This window comes from Pistacia vera, unplaced genomic scaffold (assembly GCF_008641045.1).
Source record: "Pistacia vera cultivar Batoury unplaced genomic scaffold, PisVer_v2 Contig392, whole genome shotgun sequence".
NCBI classification, from domain to species: Eukaryota; Viridiplantae; Streptophyta; class Magnoliopsida; order Sapindales; family Anacardiaceae; genus Pistacia; species Pistacia vera.
Genome location: NW_022196215.1, coordinates 248,771 through 269,914, shown reverse-complemented (window position 1 = coordinate 269,914; position 21,144 = coordinate 248,771). Strand labels below are relative to the sequence as shown.

Below are 21,144 nucleotides of genomic sequence, written 5' to 3'. Positions count from 1 at the left end.
TATATATATATATATATATCTATGTTTTCCCAGGACGTCCAACTGCACCCTCTATAAGTTATGGCCTGTAAATTCATAATACTTTAGAGGTATTGAGCTTGTATTCTTTCTCTGTTGTCTTCCCACCACGACTTCGCGTGCACTTCTCCGAATTTTTCTCGACTGTGCAGAACCAGAATGAAGATTTAGTGTAAATGCATGTAAGAACTCAACATTGATTTTTAAAAAGTTTCAGAAATAACAATTTGTTTGTGGAGGATGTGTATCTGCATTACCTGAATCTGACGCGCCGAAGCTCCCTAGTTCCATCAGCTAATTGTCTGATGGTAATATAGACTCCAGGCTCATCTTCCTCAACCCATTCTGTCTCTACTTCACTGGCATTGCTAACGGAAATAGAGGGCTCATCTCGGGATGAGGTTGTTGTTCGTGACGCGTCAAAAGAAGATGTGTCTCCTCTCGGACCAGTTCCACCGTAAGCACTTGATCCGGCATTGTAATGCTGGCTGCCACCATGATCCATAGGGTATCCAGAGGGTTTATATTGGCTTCTAGGCATCCATTCTCTGTTCATTGATGAGCCCATTGGGCTTTCCCTTGCAGATTCCATCCTTGAGTAATTAGAATCTCTGTGTACCTGGAGGGTTATAATATCAATATGGTTTCCAAATCAGTTAATATGCATATGAATAGAAATATAAATGATTCTAGGTAACAGTGGCATTAAGTTGTCTACAAGCATCAATGTCTTTACTAGTAGAATAAGATCTCATTCTTTACATCTTCATATAAACTTACTTTTACAGTTTACCTCAACCACACCTATCGAATTGGACCTATTTATTAAGTTCTGGAGAATCTAAAAGTGCAGTTACTCATGGTTAAACAAGGTTATCAATGAGTGTACAATATCCTGGAAATGATGTAAAAGAGTATAGTTACCTCATCCTCAGATCTTGGAGGAGTGTGAAGAGCTTGGCGGTTAAATCTCTGTACATTGTAAAGCTCCATGATTCGATCATAATTCTCACCCCACCATCGTTGTGCTTGCCACTTATTAAACATCTCTCGACTTCAAGTTAAAATGCCCCAATAAAATTAGTTTGTCCGTGTGTTAGTTACTAGAGTATCAACTATAAAAATTTCAAGACAATTGGAGAAACTTAAGGTTCAATTTCTTTCATATTTGATCTATCAATATAAAATACTTGATATGAGCCCATTTGTCAATTCTATTGTTTATGCATTGCCTCATAAATAATACAATTTGAAATATCAATTTAGTATAGTAAAGGAAGCCAAAAATTACCAACATAAGCAGTAATAAAACTTCAGAACTACTTTTAGCTTTATATTGTGGCCAGTAACAGATGCCAGCTGAAATATCTTAGCTTTCAACAAAAACTAACATTGGAAATTTTCAATGTATAGGCTTTAAGTTCACGGTAATTTATTAATTGCATACCTGAAGCGAATTCGTTTTAGATCATTCCCCCCGTTAGGAAGAGAAACAAAAGTAATGTGAACACCAGGCTCCACTTGTGCCATCCACTCCTTGGATTCATCCTCATCGTCTAGCACCACATCACAAGATTGGACTGAGGCAGTATCCATCCCTCCACCGCCAAATGCGCCAGTAAATCTAGTGTCCGACCTCCCAGTAGGATGATGACCAGGCCTCGTAAAGTCCCATGCAGGCGTCGAACTTGAGCTCCCACCTCCTAGATACGGATATGGAACACCTTCTGAAGCCACATCGTAATCCGGATAAGGCCTCTGCCCTTTCTTGTAGCTACTAGACCCCGTGCATGGTTTGCATTGCCGACCAGAGAATTTCAATGCCATATCTTTGATCTGCATAATACAAGTTCAAATTAAATCATTGGAACATTTTATCACAATGCAAGCAAGTAAATGAAATTGAGATGCAGTTTCATAATTATATTTTAACTATAAGTAATGTTACAGTTACCGAAAGGAGCACATCGAATTCATGCAATGAATGACGTGGCGTAATTCTGACCATCAATTAATATTAATTCATGATTAATCGACAATCAGGATTGTACTATATCATCTGGTGCATGAATTCGATACACTCCTTTTGATAAGCATAAGAGAGATGTGATAATGTTGTCTACATGATTATTTTTGGTCAACGAAATTCCCTGAACATATTTGGTCAAACTAATCAACCCAGATGGTGAAAGAGTCTAAAATGAATAAGTACTTTTCTGCTACATAAAATCCTGAGGCCTGCTTTGGCTGTCAATTTAGATTGCAATTTCGAAGTTTTTTTTTTTTTTTTGGATCGCTATGCATCGACAAGAATTCAATGTGGGACAGGGGCAAGGACATTGAAAATCTTTTTCTAAAACCACTAGTCTTTTTATAAAGATTTCGACTATTGCTTAAGTAGGAATATGTTGCCACTATTCTGTCCTACAATTACAAGTTCTATGGGACCCTTATTTTAAGATCCGACCTTAAAGATTATTATAATTATTATATAGTTATATCATGGTATTAAAATAGTGCACACAGTTTTTTCTTTTTGATGTAACTTTTGGTAGAGGTTGCCCACCCAATTTCAATAGTGATTTTGATAAATAAAACTTAATCGAAATTGAAAGTGTTATGATTATCATATAAGCTAAACATACCAATCGTAAATTTACATCAGAATAACATTGAAATAATATTAAGATTTATAGCATCATTTGAAACTAAATAAAAAAAAAAAATTAACATAGGTGTAAGGTGCCATATATTTTAAAATATCTAATAAGATTTATTTATTTTTACCCTTCATTTCTCATCTTTAAAGTCAGTCTATTCAATTTTATAACCTACAAATCGTTAGTTTTATGTTAATAGAAATAAAAATTGAGAAAAGAAATAATAAATTAAATTGTAACATAACATAATATTACTACATAGTAATTAATAATACTAATTAAAGTCGATCTTAAAATAAAAGGTCCAACATAGACTCACAATATAACATGACATATTTCCCTATTATTATTCATATATATTTTTTTGAATTTTTATCAATCATAAATTGCAATATTGCAGTCAAGGGTTTTGACGAAGCTGAGAAATGAGCCAGTGTTATGTCAGAACTAAAAACTGCAGTGGGTCTGTTGCACTGTTATTGTGCCTCATCGAGACGAAAACAAAATGCATTCAAGAAGACAGCAAATTTTCGAAAACTTTTTCTAGTTACAGGGAGTAGTAGGCTCAAAACCCTAGTGCCAGAGACAGACTTGACGATAAAAATATTAATGCAGTAAAAATAAAGCCTCTCTTTTCAGCGAAGCTCAGAGAAGAAGATTACGTTGCTGATCAAAGTTTCAAAGGAATCTTTTATTTTATGCACAAAAACTCTCCTTTTTATGACTGTACGAAAGACTTAAGTAAGAAAAACTTACTATTTATTTGTCTCTTGTATATTTATAAAAAGATTCAGAATTAAAAAAAAAATAAAAAAATGGGACGCCAATCACGTGATGGTCAAAGTTATTATTACCGTGGGTACTGATTACTGAAACAAAAGCTACAGCAAGAGGTAGTCATTTATCCATATGAGTATGTGACACTAATTAATATCCACCACATAAAAATAAAATACACACGATCACACATGAACCTAACCTCGTCTATTGCCTAAACCTAAAGGCTAAAGAAACTAAAAATAAAAATAGAATTACTAGCTTATTTATTCCTAAATTAATAAAAAAAATGAATGGATTAAGATAGGCATAAGAGGAATGGTGGTGATGGTCCCTACAAAATATGCCGGGGGGGGGGTAATGGAGTTATGATTTTGTTTGTTTTTACTGAAAAAGAAAGGCTTAGATAGAAGATGAAGAAAAGAACCTGCGCCGTCAGGCTTTTGACGGCTTCTTTTGTACTAGGCGTGCCACTCCCACGCGCTCCTTCTACTTCCTCCCCACCATCTGCCATTTGCTTCGTACATGCTATACACGTAAACATCTTCCCCTCTCTTTCCTTTCCTTTTCTTCTTTTTTTTTTTTTTTTTTTTTTTTTTTTACTTATCTCACCCCTGCGCAAATTCAATCAAAGATAAATTACCACAATACCCAGAACACATAAAAACAATCATTCTCCAGATCCTCTATGTTGCAGGTGCAGGAATCTTTATTAATAATTAATTACTAATTTATTTGTAACGTCTATTTTACAGCAAGATGAATGACAATGAATGAGGAAGAATCAAAAGAGATGAAGATTTGGGAATCATGATGAATGTGGGTTTTGGGGAAAGACAAAAGGAAAAAAGAAAAGGAGGGAGCTCGGGATCAGAGAAGACCAAGAAAATATGTTTAAACTATAGGCAGTCAATAATTGAAAGAAACAAAATGGGGACATGCCACTTCTCAAAGTGGTCTAAAATTAGATGGAGACTCACTGAGCATTCTGCTTTAATGTAGAAAAAGCCCCATTAAAGAATAATCAAAATCAACCTCCTGTGAAGAGCCGAAGTTTATAACAAAATATTAATGAAAAAAATACTCACAAAATATATAGTTTTATTTATTTATTTTATATTTTTTAAATTGTTTAATGTTTGTGAATGACAGTGGACCAATCTGAAGCAATGTCAAGAAATGAAAACAATGGATGAAAAGACAAAGAGACAAGAGAAACAGTAAGAAGAAGAATCACATTGATATTTGTTCATTGAAAAACACACAGTACATCTGCATCCATTATTATTCGAAAACGACTTACCTAAGCCGAAAGCAGCAAGCTCTATTTTTATTTTTATTTTTGGGTCTCTCTTAGCTGTCTTCTTAATTCTCAAAACAACTCCTCCTCAGTCGTCCTTCTTCGTTCTCAGCAAAACTTTACTCTCAGTCATCACTTCAAATAAATTCGAAATTTCAATAAAATTAACTACATTTATACGTTAATTCTTCTGCATTATTTTTCTTTTGAAATAAAGCCACTGAAGAAAATTCACATAATGGAAAATGCAACTTGCGTGAACTCTTTTAACAAGATCTGAAATCATATCTCAATCTAAAACACTTTTTATTTCTTTGTTTTTTGAGGAAATAAAGTGAGTAGAATAAAGAATTAAAAGAACCAAAAATTAAAAAAAACAAAACAAAAGCAAAAGTGATGCTCTGTTTGGTTGCTGAGAAAGTGAAGAGAAAACACTTACCTCGATCAAACCTTTTACTGCAAACAACTTGCTCCTTGATAGTAGCTCAAAACGGAGATTGTACAGCATTAATTCTCAGCTCTTTTTTTACTTTTTTTTTCCAGCTGAAACACCACTAATTTTTCTCAGTAATAATCATAATCCCTTCAATTTCGCCCACAGAATCAACTCAAGAATCTTCTAAAAAAATTTAGACAGACGCCAGCGATGTATCGGCGATATACCAGTGTTTGAATCCGAAACGGGAAAAGAAAAGGAAAGTTTCGGATATACAGCTCCGGGTTTTACGTTACAAGAAGGGAGAACGTGTTGGAGTTCGAGTATATATATACAAGAGAGGGGCTTTGACGGCGTTAAATACATCCGTTAAATAACGTAAACGTGAAAGTTTGATTCGTGTATACGTGAACAGAAACCGTTTGGTTAAGGGAGGATTTTTTTTTTTGAAAAAAACTTTGGTCCTGATGAGTGAGGACATGTGGGACCTAGATGTCTAGGTGATGCAAGGGAGGGATCTCTTACGTGTTTGGGAAGTAGAGTACGTGGCATTAGAAGAGAGGTGGAAAAGCAATGGATGAAATGAAAGGCTAGGATTTGATGATGAGATATTTTGACAGGTTAGGAACAATCACATCAGGTTATATGTTATGTTTGAGTTTGGTGGATTTTATAATTTTTTAAGGTGGAAAAATTTAGAATATAATTAGATAAATTCTACATATGAAATTTTTACAATTTTGGTGGTATTTGTGCAAACAAATTATTTATTTTGATTATTTCAAAAGAGGGAAATATTTAATTGAAATTATTTCTCGTAATTATAATGAGGCCCAAAATCAAGATAAATCAATGACAAGGACTCATTAGGTGAAGATATTTTAGAAATATATATTGCAATTAATTTTACAAAAAAAGAAAAATTGGCATTAATAAATTTTATACTAAAAACAGTAAATGACATAGTCCCAGGTTTGACAAAATCTCAAATTGGTATCTCATGTTACATTTATTCCAGATTTTCATCCTTAAAGTGATGGAAAAATATTTGATGTAACAGTAAAGGGGTAAATTGGTCATTTTACATGGGTGACGCACATTAGCATACCGTCGCCTCTAACAGTCATTCAGCGCACGTTAGTAGACGACGTCCCCAACGTTTTTTGCTCTTTTTCAGGAGATTCTTCCACCCAAAATCACCTTTGTCACCACCATTTGAACCCTCATCCTCCCTTCTACAAAACCATACCCTTCACAACCCCTCATCACTCAACGATCGCCAACCAGGACAGTTGCGATATGCGACTGGTTGTTGCCAGTTTCCGGCCGTTTTGAACGGTGAAAACCCTAACCACCACCACAATTTGACTCATTGCATCCTCCCCTACAAAACCCCTAACCTTCCCAGTCACGGCAGCTCACCGTTTGCTGTCCACCACTTCACCAAAAAACGGACGATGAACACTAACTCTCAGCCAGCGAACAACGGCGAAACAGTTGTTGGGGACATAGGGTTTTATAGATTTGGAGATGGTGGTTGCAGTGGTGGTGTCCAATTGGATTTTTGCTGTCGGAATCGACCAGAATCCAGCGAAGAACACCGAAACCTTAGACCTAATGGCGTCGGCGTTTGGAGGGGCCAATGAGTCAGGAACCAGAAGGGTTTTCGATGACGAACTACGGGGAAGGTGATGGAGGTAACCACGGGGTTCGACGCTGTAAAAAATAGCCTAGATCGAGCTGTGTTTTACAAGGGTTTGTAGTGACTGAGGGTGTTTTTGACATAATTTGAAAATAAAATAATAAGTTTATAATTTTACTAATTTAGGGGTTAAAACAAATTAGGGTTTAGGATTAAAGATATTATGGTAATTGCATCCTCTAAACCCTAAAAATTATAAAACTTACTATTTTATTTTTAAATTATGTCAAAAACACCCTTAATCACTACAAACCCTTGTAAAACTAAATTGGGGTTTAGGATTAAGGGTAATGATACCCTCTAAACCCTAAAAATTGTTAACACTTTTATCTGAAGGAAGAATAAGTATAACCTGATATACCAATTTGGGATATCGTGAGAATATGTCGTTTACTCTACTAAAAATGGAGTGACGTTGTCGTTGGGGAAGCAAAAGACTGGCAATTGGATTTGATTTGAAAATAAAGATAACAAATTAAATTAAAGCACTAATAAAAAAAAAAAAAAAAAAAAAAGAAAAAAAACAAAGAAATATACAGAGGACAAAGTACAAAATTTATAATAATAAATTTTTAAAAGGACAGGCTCCGTATATGTTCAAGTCCAATCAAGTATGTACTTATTTATAGTGCTTTGGAGGTAAAGGGAATCAACCATCTTGTTAGATATCTAAATTGGAAAATTACAACATCTTCAATCTTGTCAACCCACAGCAAAAAGCCTATTGGTTTTTTTATTTTGCCTTAAACGATAGTTAAGTAAAAGTTTGAAAGGGATTATAGTGTCAAATTTATAATCTTTTTGAATAAACATGTAATTTATGAAAAATTAGCGACGAAAGTTAAAATAAAAATTTTTTATTGTTTTTGGGACAGAGAGATTAGAGTACGGGAGCAGAGCATTATACATCTGGGGACTGACTAACCGGGGGTGAGCGGTGACAAAAGGGTGAAACTGAAGGGGGTAGAGCAGAGAGTACTTTAATCAATAGAAATGAAACTGGCTATTGTCGGTTGTCAGGTAGGAATAGGATAGGAAGGCATAGTGGGGAAGTAACGTTTTGTTTTTGTGTAGAGAAATGAGAATGAGAAATGCTTTAACTTTAACCCCACTGTTTTTGTCCTTAGCTTTATTCCTTCTCTTCTGGGGCTAACCCCTCTTTAAGCAAAGAATGCTTGGAATAGAGGGACAACAAAACAAAAACAACCCAATTTCATTTCTCTTTCTATTTTCTCTTCCACCAAACAAACACCTATTTAATTAAAATAAATAATTTTATTGTGTTCTAATAATAATACACGTTAAAACAATCATTTTTCTAGGTGGGTATTAAAATAAAAAATAAAAATAAATGGGGATGCCACATGGCAGGATATGGAAAGCCAAGCTTTAGGTAAAGAGGTTCTAAGAAGATCTTGTTAAGCAAGAAAAGCATAGTCAATGTCCAACTCCAAAGCCATTCCATTCCATATTCTGACTCTCTCAAAATGATTTTGATTTTCCCATTTGTTTGGTTTTAAAGAAACAAATTCAAAGCCACTCCATTACTTTATTTAACAACTTTCTTATTATTCACATATGCTTTACTTTGTGTAAAGACAAAAAACCCCAGTTGTGTAATGTAACAATATGAATTTAATTAAAAGCATATAATGGGATTAAAACGTTGGGGGGTTTTGAAGAAGTAAAAAAATAATGGGGTTTGAAAAGTGATTATAAAGCAATTCAGCGATCTATTCTAAAGTTAGATCTAATCTAAATCCTAAGTCTTTCCCTATTTCCAATGTGTTGATTGATTACTTTGATTGATTTTATATCTATCTTTTGATTTCTTGTTTCAGATAAAAAACATGAACTTACTCATTGTTAAAAGAAGAGACCCATACCATTCCAACTTGACTATTTTTTAACCATATAAACTTTTACTCCCTTGGTCAATTACTATACTAACGTCTTCCTCAAACTTTTGAGATTCAAATCCTACAGTGGAAATTATGCCATGCGCCTAGAGATGGTTATGGCCTGTTTGGTTTGATTTTGTTGAAGAGGGCAGTTATTGAAGCAAACGCAGGTGAAATTTTTATATGGAAAAGAGAAAAAAAGAAAACAACAAAGGCGATATTCGATTGTATATATGTAGATGAAAAGGCAGTCACCTGAATTTTATGGATACACTTAACTAATGGGGGCCCAAAAAGATTTGCCTAGCTGTTTTGGACTGCATGGGAGGGAAATCAATACTAGGACAATTTTCCCGATTCGTACATTGGACTGAATTCAATTAATATATTCTTTTTTGTTTGAAGATAAGAGAATGGAATGACAATCTCAATTATGCTTACACCTATTGTCACCATTTCAATAATATTCCCATACAAACATTGAATTGGAATAACAATATTGCTCTAACATAGAATATCTGACAAAATAATGTTTTGTTTGATAATTCCAGAGATGCTTGTGTTAAGGTTGCAGAATTTGTTTAAAGCTCCTATAGATTTGAGAGATCTCTGTCCCAAGCCTTTTTTTCTTTTCCTTTTTTTTTTTTTGAAAGAGATGTTCCGAATTGGCAACCAGCGAAGCTCTATAGGTTTACTATAGTCTATTTATATATAATTTTCTTAAGGAATATAAGAATATTAAGAAAGTACTGTTTCTTGAAAACTTAGAAGCCAACAAAACAACCCACTAAATTCAAATGAATCTACAAAAAAGGGTGTGTTATATATATTCTTTCTTTCTTGTATTAGAAGTCAAATAAATTTCTAAAATTTGCCTAATATATTCCAGTTTGTATTGCGAAGATAGATAGAATCAAGAATTTACACAAGCAAGACCCATCAAATTTACTTTGATTATCTAAGTATAACAACATCACTGCCACTATCAGGCAAAAAAAGGAAAAAGAGATAACTTGTTAATTAGTTCATATAGAAACCAAAAAGAAAATGTGAAGTCCTACTTCTTACGAGATCCACCCCAAAGAGATTGCCAAAAAACAGGCCAATTCTTCTGCGCCTCATTCCAACCCAAGAGTGAGCCTTCCCTCAATGGATCCCAACTAGACGATACAATGCCATAACTTACCCCCAGAAGTGCAGTCCCGAAGAAGATAAATGAAACAATGAAGGGCACCCAAGTAGGAACATCAATCTTTAAACCAACCTTGAGATAGTAAAAGAATGGAAAGAACAGGAGTCCTATGAACAGGGGAATTCCCACTGTGAACCCCATTCTACTGATCATTCTGTTGGTTACTATCTCCGGTATTACGCCTTCTTCTCGTTCATCTTCTTCATCTTCTTCACCTTCATCATCGCTATCATTGTCGGGCTTTGACTTCTTCATCTTTTTTGCTTTCTTTGGTGAAGGTCCAAAGCCTCGTGGACTATTCAAGGTGGCATATAAGGTTGTTGAGTGTGATAAGTGAGTTTGGTATTGGTTCGGATTTGTTTTGGAAATTGGAAATTCGGAAAGTTGTTTGGTTGGAATAGACAAGGATGAGAATGCGGACGTCAAGGGTGGTAGTGTTCTTGTAAGTGAAGAGAATTCCGCGCCTTTCTCCTTTCTTAAATATGTGTGACTCATTTCACATTTGATGGATGAGGTGCAAAGCTTTGGAACTGATTTTGATAGTTCATAATTACAATCATTCTGCAAGATTGCAGGTAACTGATTATTTTCAAGACAATATCAGCAAAATTAATGAGATAGATAAATCAACAAATTTTGCTGTCACTTAAATGAAACCTTACATAATAAATTATGAAATTCATCACTTCAGAATACATCATTCGTGTTTAAAAGATGAATTATAAACATTGACCAATCTAAGCTCTTGGGGAATAAAGCACCAGTGGCAGTCAAAAACAATTTTCAGGCTTAAACAGGAAGACAGACAACTATTCACTTCTTTTGTGTGGTATAATTAAAGCTCATCTAACAAAGTTCTATGCCTGCAGTTTTGAGTCTAAATGAAAACCCTAAACTACAGTTGAACAAAAATACAACTCCAATCTGCAAACTGTTTACCATATTTATTTTATTATCCTCTGGCTCAGGATGACTGACCATTTTCCTGACATGTAAATACACCAAAATCACCCTGGTTAAGACAAGGATGGCAACAGTACAGGACCGCACAATAAATTTTTGAGTTTTTTGTGCCAATATACACTATAAGGCAGAAGCCATAACGGTTTGATTTTGTTAGATCCATCTATATCATTGGATGTATCCATTTGGAGTCTATTGTTAAGTATGGATTCTGACCAAGTTGATGAGTTAATTCTCCTGACCATAAGCTTTGTGCAACCCAGCAGAAACATACTCAGGTTACAAACTTACAATTAACGACACCACAAAGCAAGGAAATTATTATGTTAAACCCACTTCTATGATTATGGCAATAGGACAGGCTATAGCTTTAAAAAGCAAAAATGGTCTAAATTATGATGAAATGTGAACCCGTGAAACCACCAGACCAGCAACGCTGAATCAGGGGCATGTGAATTGAAGACAGAAACTGGGTCATTGACTCATTTTGATACGGATTGGGGGGGTTTCAAGGAGACAAAAATTGCCACTGTACATGAAGAATCAGGGACATGTGAAATGTGAACCCGTGAAACCACCAGACCAGCAAAGCTGAATCAGGGACATGTGAATTGAAGACAGAAACTGGGTCATTTTGATACGGATTCGGGGGTTTCAAGGAGAAAAAAATTGCCACTGTACATGAAGACTCAATGTGATAAATTTGCTAACTGATTAGTTAATGATATAATTTGCTCAGAGCTAATGCAGTTTTCAGGTTTGATTAGCAATCGAAATGGAATTCATTGTCAAAGACTACCCAGTATTCCTATTAGAGGCAGAATGCAGCAAGAAGTATAAAAATCTAAACAATGTTGAAAGACTTATAGAATAATAATGAAAAGACCCTCAATTATCAGCCAAAGTTAGAATAAAAAGTAGCCAATAAAGACATTAATGAAAGAGAAAGAGTTTACCTTAGAAGTGGGTTGCGTTTGACAGAGTTTATAGGGCCATGCTATAGCAGCCATTCATTCACTTCTTTTATTTATTTTCTATGGTTCAGAGGAGCAACTCAGTAGCTTTGGGTTTTATGAGAAAGACGAGGGAGAGCTAAACTATTGTTGGTCTGATTGATCTAAAAGACTTCATGTTTCGTTATTGAGCTGAAACCCGCCATTAACTAACACAGAGAGGTAAGGGATAAGGTTACATGTAAGGTGGGGTAATAATTTTATTAGCCACGTGTGAATTCCCTTTTAAATAAGATATTTATTTATTTTCACCCAACCCTGAAATTTTGAAACGGATCAGTAATATCCATATTTGTTCAAAATTTTCAGTATATCCCCTAAACTTTACTAATTAAAGATAGAAGTATATGAACATAGGCATTCCGATCATTTAAAGTATTTTATTTTTCTTTGAAAAAAGATGATAGACACAAAGGTGGATTAACATTGATCACGGTTGAAGAGGAGATTCTCTTTGGGTTTGGGAAAACGCTTCGCTCCCATAATGGCTTCTTCTACATCAAATGGTTGATTTTTACGACAAGCTATAATCCTATGGCAAAGGCCATTTTTACATAATCAAGGGCGCAATTATAACCAGTCTTCACCACGAACCCACATTGGTCGAAATTGCTTAAAATAAGTTTCTAGTGTTTCTCCTCATCCTTGTCGTAGCAACATTAAAGTCTTTAAAGTGAACACCCATGAAGGAGATAAATCCTACCGAAACCATGAATCTGAAAGGGAAATGCTCCTCGATTTTTTCATTCATACCAAAATGTTTTAATATTATCTATGTACACACGATGTTCTCTAAAAGTATAAAATTAGGATTTAGGAAGATAAATTGTCTTATTTTGATATTAAAAAAAGAATAAATAAATTAAATCATTTCAACAGAGTGGATATGTTACAGCTCCAAAATGAATTCTTCAAATCGTTGCCTGATTTACGATTCTTAAAAGCATTCATATGGCATAAAATGGCAATCTTAAATTGTGTAATTTTTTTTTATATTTTTATATATGATATATAACAAATATTTACCATCATTGTTCTTTAATGCTTAACTTTAATATAGAAATCGATCAGAAAAAAAAAAAAAGAAAAGAAATCAAGAGAAACGTTTCAACCATAGCATCCCAGTGTTCATGGCGGTCATGATGTTAGGCATATTACTTTACGTTTGATAAAATTTCAACATGTTATTCTGAAGAGCTAGTAGTGACATTGAAAGAATCAATATATTTGATAAATGTGGCGTATATAAAATGCGTAATACTCTTGAACTATGAGAAAAAGAAATTGAAGAAATATTCACCCAAGAGTTCTATCAAGGAATGGCCAGAAGAAATCAGTTCTAGCCTTCTAGGTTGTCTGAATCCCGAAACGGCTTTGGAGAGTACCGACTGCTTTCTCAAAAGAACTTGAAATTTCCGGGATGGTTTTTTTGCACACTGGAAAATTTCAAATGAAGAGCAAATGATTAAAGGCTAAAAGAATAATGAAGCAGTGATTAATAAACTGCTAAAATACAGTTAGTTTGTACCCTGTAGTTGTTTTTACATAATCTCTATGTCTATGATTGACCTGTAAATCTTCATTCCTAATCATAGGTCAATTTTCGTTTTTGTTACAATAGATTTGAAACAATATTTTATAGGCAAAACACGAGTTAATCAAGTTTAATTAATGCATGATCTGAAAATCTGTTGATACATAAAGGGAATCTAACATCTACAGTCGAATCATACCTGATTTTAGAACCTGTAAAACAAAAGAAATTGTAGTTTGTAATGTATCATTTTCTTTTTTGGTGGCCCATGCTTTCAAGATATTTCAAGGCAACATTTCAAACTAAAATTATCATCCAAACAGTGTCACTTCTCAGTATAGGACACATAGAGCTTCATATTAGCAAAAAATATTCAAATATAAACAAAAGAAGCAATAAAATATTACTACTAGAAGCAGTGGCTTGTGCATCCTCCATGATCTCTACATATGAAGCCTGATAAACGAATAGCGAAAAGGAAAATCAGATCTTTAAATATAGAAAATAAATTATGGATGAACTTTGATTGCTTTTTGTTTAGTGTTGAGCACAAAAAAGCACCTTCATTGCTTCCTGACTTTTGTTAATTCTTTCTGTCATCTTCTTGTATTCCTTCTCTGCTTCATCCATCATTTGCTGGCATGTTTGTGTCTGAATCTATAAAATCAAAATGGGAATACTGAGTTAAAATTTTGATAATTACATGTTAATGCATTTATAGTTATCTACCCTCCCAATAATACCACCTGTTACTATTATTAGTTTTATAAGAACCACAATGGTCAAAGTGGCACAAGGCATCCAGAAGAAGCTGAGAAACTTTATATAAAGAATAAGGGTGAAAGTTTTGTTCAATAGGACAACTGTGCAACAATTAAAATTTAAGCAGCTGGAGAGAGTTCATGCTCTAGTTCACTTTTGGATTTAGGCGCTAAAAGTTAGTAATATAAAAAAATTATGATTTGTAGAATGTTCTCAAAGCATGAAAATAATTTGTTAAGATAAATATAATATTATCATGAAAATAGTACAAGGCATTTAAAATGTACATCTCCATAAATTGAATCCATCATTTACGAATACAATCAAAACGCCATAGTTTTTACCAACTAATTCTTATTATTACATTTCAAACCAATCTCGGGACGAAAACGAATTGAATATTCAAGTAAAATTCACAAATTAAAACTGAACTGCACAAAATTCAAGCTCAGTTGCTCAAAGCTAGACAGCTATAGTAAGTTCAATTTTGCAGAGAGATGAAATTCAAACGTTTCTACCAACAATCTACTAATTATGAAAACGTCAAGCCTTCAATTAAGAGTGACCGATCGAATTTCACAAATTCAATATCAATGACAATGCTCAATTAAACTACTATCTCTAAACTTAAATAACGCTGAAAATTCAATCAAACAACTTTTGTAGAAAGTGCTTATAAATAAAAATGTTTTCTAAAAAAGTGCTTTCTGAAAAACTTTATTATAGTAGATTTGAAGTGTGTTTACCTTGAAACGTTTGTGGAGACGAGAATGAGAAGCTTCGAGATCCTTAAGAATCTCAGAGTGAGAACGTTCGATGAGATTGCGTTTCAGATCATCCAAACGCGAAGACGCCATTTCCTTCAGATCTGATATGTTGCTTAGGGTTTTATTACCGAAATTCATAGGAGCTGGTGGTGGCGATGGAGACAGAATGAGAGCGGAGGCTATTGGCTTCTTATACTTGTAACCGCTTTTGTGTTTGGACGCTGAAGCCGAAGTTGTTTTGTTTGATTTAGGAGACCGGTCTGGACTTTCCGGAGAAGCTGAGGACGACGACGACTTCCCGTTTACTTTCGCTCTTTTTATCTTTCTCGCTCTCTCCATTTCCTCTGCTGATTTTCGAATTTCAATTTCTAATTTAAATGTGCTGTATTGACTACCGCGTGTGGTGGATCTAGCATTTCAAGTGGCGGGTTTTTTCAAATTCTTAAAGCTCGCCTGCCGCGTGCTACCTGGCACGTGCCAAAACTTTAGGGGTGTCTTTACTAGATTATTAAAACCACTGAAACTTATTAGTTGTAGAAAATACCACGGGTGTAATTAATAGTTATCCTTTAATAAATTAAGGCCAAATAAAATGACAACTTTCCGTCCTGGTTTTAGAAATACCTAATATTATCTTTATTTTTTGAATTCAAGTTCAGAATTTAAAACTTAATTGTAAAAAAAAAAAAATCTTATCGATTCACCTTATATATATAACATTATGAATCAACCAAATTTCCAATTTATAGTTATTTTAATCCCAAGTTAATAACTTTTTCTCACCAAAATAATGATTTAATGACATTTTTCTATCCACATTTTTAAAATACTATTTTATTGTCTAAATTTATATTTTGGTAACAAACAGAGAGCAAACTTGTTTCAAGTTATTGAGGTTTTTAAAGAGGAGAGGCCGATGAGTCTTTTGGTAATGAAAGGTTAGATTTTGATGGTTGGGATTGGTCAGAATTTAAACTAAAATAGACGATTATGTAAACCCTAATCGCTCGATTACTGATAATTTATGGGGTCAACATGAATAGGGTTTGAAGAGTTTTTGTGAGTGATAATTAGAGAAAAGAATGATGATAGTATAAGATTATAACGATACTAGAATAAAAAATAAAATATAAATTTAGATAATAAAGTGATATTTTAAATGTCTATAAGTAAAAATATTCGCCGATAAACCTTGATTGGGTGGGAAAATGTGGGTGAAAAGGAAGAATGGGTTGGCTGTTTCAAACCAAGGGAAAAAAATGTCTTTTTGCGATACATTGGGTGTAAAATTTCATGCAGGCCTAAAATTAAAATTGACAGTTTGGCCCAAAACGCAGTAGCACCGGGCCCTATTCCAATTTGTGGCTCATGGTTCTCACCCGCTCAGCAAAAAGAAGCAAAGCAGAGTCACATAAATACAATCAATAGCTACAGTCTTAGAAAGAACAAGAAACAACCATAAAAATTAGAAGAGTTTGATTAATGGTAATGGCCATTTAGAAAAAAGTTCGTGTTTTTAATTTTTTTCATTGGTTCTTGATATACTTAAGAGGGTTGATTTACTTTCATCAGGTAGTGATGATAATAAAAGGGCTGTTCAGGAGATACGAGAGATGGAACCCAGTGCATCCAACGCGTGGAGCATTTTGGGGAATGGGCGTGGGGATTGGGTGCGGCGTCGGTTGGGGTCCCGGCTTTGGGCCGGAAGTGATTGGCTATGTTGGAGCCGGGTGCGGCGTTGGGTTCAGTGTTGGCTTCACTTTTGCTGGTGTTGGCATTGGTCTTCCGGCGAACTTTATCTTTCAACTTCCTTATAATGGTGAGCTTGTGTTTCTTTACATGTAATTGTACATGTAAGTTTTTAATTGATTTTTCATGTGTTATTTTGTTACAGCTATTAATGCAACAAGAAGTGGTGCGTTTGAGTTGGCTTTATCAAATGCAAAAAATGTTGCGGGAGATGGGTGGAATCATATTTCTGGGGTGCAAAGAGAAGCTACTGCAAGATTCTCTAGCTTCAAGCAAAAAAGTGATGTCCATCTTAAGTCTATTTGGGAAGGTTTTGGGAGATCTGTTGTTTGTTTTTTGGGGCCTGGAAAAGGTATGCCGGCAGATATGATTTTTTTCGTTTACTTGAATTGTCAAAATGTTGGTTTTTGTTGTACTTGGAATGTGGATTTCATTGTGAAAGTAGTCACTTTTGATATCAATCAAATATCTTTTGTGCTGCCATTGAAGTTGCATGGATTTGCATCTGCACGCATGCTGGTGAAGAGTGGTAATTTGAAATTGACTTGCATAAATATTTTGTGTCCTACGAGGATTTTTTGGATGACTAACTAATAGTTAGTCGCATTATTCATGACTCGAATGTTGGCATTATTCGGCAATATAAAATCTTTGCTGCATTGAGCAGTGAAGTTATAGAGAATAATAAGTGATATAAAACCCTTAATTTAACAGCTCGTACTTTTTTAAGCCAAGTGGAGTTCTGTTCTACATGTTGAGTTCAAGTATATCAAGCAAAGGTTTGAGGAAAGATAGCAATATCCAGAGACTGAAGTCTCTACTTGTGAAAACCCATCAATAGGTTTGCCGTCTGATTCCACTTATTTGGATTCATGTGGGGATATCTTAGATACCCCATGGCTAGTAATTCCTTCAATTTGATACATGGATACTTGAAAATCTGAAGCTAGATATGGAGTTGTTGCCAGCAATAAATCTTTAAGACAGTGTTTGATGTTAATAGGTAGAAATGATCATTATAGTTTTGCAAAGATCAATATATGTAAGAGTTTCAAACGCTACACTGTACTAAAAGAGAAGATCTTGTTTAATCTATTTGTGTTTTGATAACAAACAAGAAAAAAGTATTAAGTGAATGATAAAAAGTGGATCAGTTTTCTACTAATAGAAACTCATTACTTGTCGGAACAACTTCCTAATTTTCTTGAATGACTGAAGTTTCTTAAATCCCTTGGAAGCAAAAGCTCATAGTGATTTATGAGAGTGTGCCTTATTGAATAAAAAACCATCTTCAAAATCCTTCTACATCCTTCCCTTCTAAATAACCAAAAATCTGCCTTATACATACTCCATAATTCTTCCTCCTCTTAAAAGCAGAAGAGTGTTATAGAAACAAACAAATACGTGGATCTGAAATCACCCAGAATATCCTAGCAGCCTGACAAAGCTTGTACCAGAATTTAAATTTAATAGGGCAGTGAAGAAACTAATGAATGATGTTTTCCACCTCGCCTTTACACTCAGGCACTGATAGATAATATGCATTTGGCTTTCTTCTTTGATAAGCCAAGGGCCATATTATCACTGATTGCATTCCATTTGCCTGACCATTCTTCTCAGTTAACATTGCCCTAACTGTAATATACAGAATAAATCTAGAATTTTGCTTCTTTCAGGGTTTGTGATTGGCAGATTATATTTCCTTTATCTTGTTTACCTGGCTCTGAAAGCCATAATGGCCATTATGTGTATCTTGCCTATTGGAATTTTAATATCATGTCAGTTTAAAAATTTTGAATCTTCTGAGCCGTACTTCTTCTGTTCATAATTTGAGTGACTTTTAAGCTTTAGTCCCTCAGGAGATTGGAGGTGATCCTTTGGGGTTCATTGTGAGTAGGGAGATCTTGTTGTACAATGTACACCTTTTAGTGAGACAATTCTTAGTTTAACTAGGCTTGGGATTTATCAGAAAGAGAAAGAAAGAGGAGAAAATTTGACAGAAATGTTAGAGAGAATGTTTTAATAGGCAATAACAGTCATAAGTTGTGTACTTCATATATTCCTCTTTTACATGAAAGTATGATGCCCGTGGGGCAAATTAATCATGCAAATTAATCATGATAAGTATCAGGTTCAAATCTCATCAATCAGAAATTAAAAAAAATATATGGAAAGAAAAACGAACTGCTCATGCTGGATCCCCTAAATATTTATGGGCAGCATTGAAAGATTTGTGACATCTTCCCTTCTGAAAGATCCAAAGATTTAACAGCTGTTTGACATGCTTACTCCAGTGCATTTTGTGGCGTCTTGTCTAGTGTTGCAGCTGATTTTTATAAGTGTGCTTTATGGGATGTTTTTGTTTCTGATTTGAACTCAGGAGACTTAACAAATGCTGAAACCATTCTTATGTTCACATAATCTTGCATAATCTGCACTTCTCTCAAATTTTGTAACTTCACATCGGATAGTCCCTTAACAAGAGCTAGCTGTCATTTATAACTGAACTCATTGCGTTAATTTTTTTTTTTTATTAATAATTTTCTTTTGGCTAACAAGTAATGGGATCAAACAATAACATGTATATGCCCTCACTTGCAGGTCCAAAAGATTAATACCACGGGGAACTGTCAGCTATGTGGTCATATTTTCTTTATAGATTTGCAAGAATTGTAACAAGGTGCATCTTAGTGAAGTTGATGCTTTTATACATATTGGAATTATATCTCACTGAATCATTAAGTTGTATCTTAGCAATAGTAACAAGCAACTTTATTCTGCCATCACCTTTGCTTTCTACTAAATTTGATCCTAGTTTTCTGTTCTGTTGAAAACTTTGATCCTAGTTTTCTTCCAGGGGGTGTAAAACTTGCAACATGTGTATACATATTTTTCTTCTTTAAAGTTTTGAAAAAGAGAAAAATACGAACGCACGATATTTCATTTTATTGTTGTATTTGTTGACTTCTGAAATCAATTATTGAATAAAAGCAATCATCCTCTTCATATATGCGATCATCTGTTGCAGGTTTTCATCAACTATAGACATCCTGGGAAACAGAGTTTGCCATTCATTAAATCACTAGTACAGGTATCTTCAAAATGCAGATTGGAAAATGCCATCCTGATACTTCTATAGGGTCACACTCAGTACCAGCGGTCCTGTGCACTCAGATTTGCAATGGTCTCTTTCAACAGATGAAGATAAATAATATTTGATAAAAACAGAAAACCGTTGTGTATTTTATAACTAAACGATAACAAGAATTATTATATTTTAATTACTATAACCGATGAGACTCATTTGAAGGTTTCAATAATGTTGCCATTGTACTATCTCAAAGAAAAAAAAGATGGCAAAAAACCAATAATACATCCACCATTTTCAGCAAAATAACACAAAAACACATATATTTACTCACAGAAAACTCTTAAGAAAGGATGAGGAGAGCAGCAAAAGGCTAAAAGCTTCAACAACTTATGGGTATCTCACCGATTAAAATTCCTACACCTTTTTCATCTTTAAAACCTACATTTAAATCCACACAAACATAAATTATAGTTCCTCCTTCTGTCCACCACAACCAAGAAACACCCTCAAATCTAGTTTTTGCTCTCACTGACAAATTAAAAATCACCTGTCCGTTTCTCTTATCACTGTTTATCTTGTTCAAGACCTTATTTGATGAAAACACACTATCCCCAGTTTCCAATTTCACATTCATTGTGTTTTCTTCCATCATTTTAACCTTGAAAGGCTGAATGCCAGCGCCCAGAACCGAGTGGTTCCCCGCCAGGCTGAAATCTTCTTGGTAGAATATAATGCAATCCACATAATCCAAGTAAATTTCCCACAACCGGTCTGAGTTTTTGAAGGTGAGGTTGATATCCCAGTTAGCTCTTAATGAAGTGTTGGTGGTGGATAAGTTTGAGACTGACATTGAATTGATGAAAAGAACTGGGAGTTTTGGGCCAAGAGTGAAGTACATGAGGATACAAACTAAGGCAGTCAGCGAGATTGCGGTTGCAATTATAAGGATTGGAAGGGCAGTGAGTTTTGCCAATCTTGTCGTGCCGCAGGGCACACGAGGCCTTGATGGATGGAGCTGTGACGTGTCGCTGTTGGACAGAGGATAGACTTTTGTTTGTGAACGATGATGATAGGATACTGGTAAGACATGGTGTTCTTCCATTTGATTTTGATGAGGAAATTAACAAAAAGTGAACTTCAAATTGAAGAGAAACTAAGAGAGATGAATGTTTTTGCAAGAATTTTTTTTGTTGTTGATGAAATCGAAGGTTGTCCATGATAATCTCCAAAATTTATAGCATCGGTTGGTGAGGCAGTTCTAACTTATAGGTAGTGTAAC

At 34.5% G+C, this 21,144-nt stretch overlaps 5 protein-coding genes across 6 annotated transcripts; 1 reads left to right on the top strand and 4 right to left on the bottom strand.

Moving 5' to 3' along the window:
- Positions 1-4,047, bottom strand: LOC116141091 (protein BREVIS RADIX-like). Its single transcript, XM_031426634.1, has 5 exons — positions 3,883-4,047; positions 1,466-1,854; positions 943-1,072; positions 276-637; positions 1-162 (listed from the first exon to the last, which is right to left on the bottom strand). Exons 1-5 carry the CDS (start codon positions 3,997-3,999, stop codon positions 84-86), a joined length of 1,077 nt encoding a protein of 358 aa, XP_031282494.1. The 5' UTR covers positions 4,000-4,047; the 3' UTR covers positions 1-83.
- Positions 4,048-9,647: 5,600 nt separating this feature from the next.
- LOC116141080 (protein PAM68, chloroplastic) lies at positions 9,648-10,394 on the bottom strand (the record flags this gene model as incomplete). Its single annotated transcript, XM_031426624.1, has 1 exon — positions 9,648-10,394. A coding segment is annotated over one exon (543 nt), but the record flags the coding sequence as incomplete, so codon positions are not given.
- Positions 10,395-13,787: 3,393 nt separating this feature from the next.
- Positions 13,788-15,390, bottom strand: LOC116141075. The gene is made up of 3 exons (XM_031426621.1): positions 15,005-15,390; positions 14,058-14,153; positions 13,788-13,952 (listed from the first exon to the last, which is right to left on the bottom strand). The coding sequence occupies exons 1-3, from the start codon at positions 15,362-15,364 to the stop codon at positions 13,851-13,853; spliced, it is 558 nt and encodes a 185-aa protein (XP_031282481.1). The 5' UTR covers positions 15,365-15,390; the 3' UTR covers positions 13,788-13,850.
- A 1,034-nt stretch (positions 15,391-16,424) lies between these two features.
- LOC116141100 (cadmium-induced protein AS8) lies at positions 16,425-20,060 on the top strand. 2 transcript variants are annotated; one of them, XR_004129735.1, is made up of 5 exons: positions 16,425-16,510; positions 16,598-16,844; positions 16,920-17,126; positions 19,376-19,454; positions 19,803-20,060. XR_004129735.1 is itself a non-coding variant. In XM_031426646.1 (4 exons), exons 1-4 carry the CDS (start codon positions 16,508-16,510, stop codon positions 19,387-19,389), a joined length of 471 nt encoding a protein of 156 aa, XP_031282506.1. In that variant the 5' UTR covers positions 16,425-16,507; the 3' UTR covers positions 19,390-19,722. The 2 variants fall into 2 exon arrangements, 1 of the variants encoding a protein (XP_031282506.1); XM_031426646.1 differs by lacking the exon at positions 19,803-20,060 and having other exon boundaries at positions 19,376-19,722.
- A 122-nt stretch (positions 20,061-20,182) lies between these two features.
- LOC116141073 lies at positions 20,183-21,019 on the bottom strand. The gene has a single exon (XM_031426620.1). It carries the CDS (start codon positions 20,965-20,967, stop codon positions 20,245-20,247), a length of 723 nt encoding a protein of 240 aa, XP_031282480.1. The 5' UTR covers positions 20,968-21,019; the 3' UTR covers positions 20,183-20,244.
- Positions 21,020-21,144: the final 125 nt, after the last annotated feature.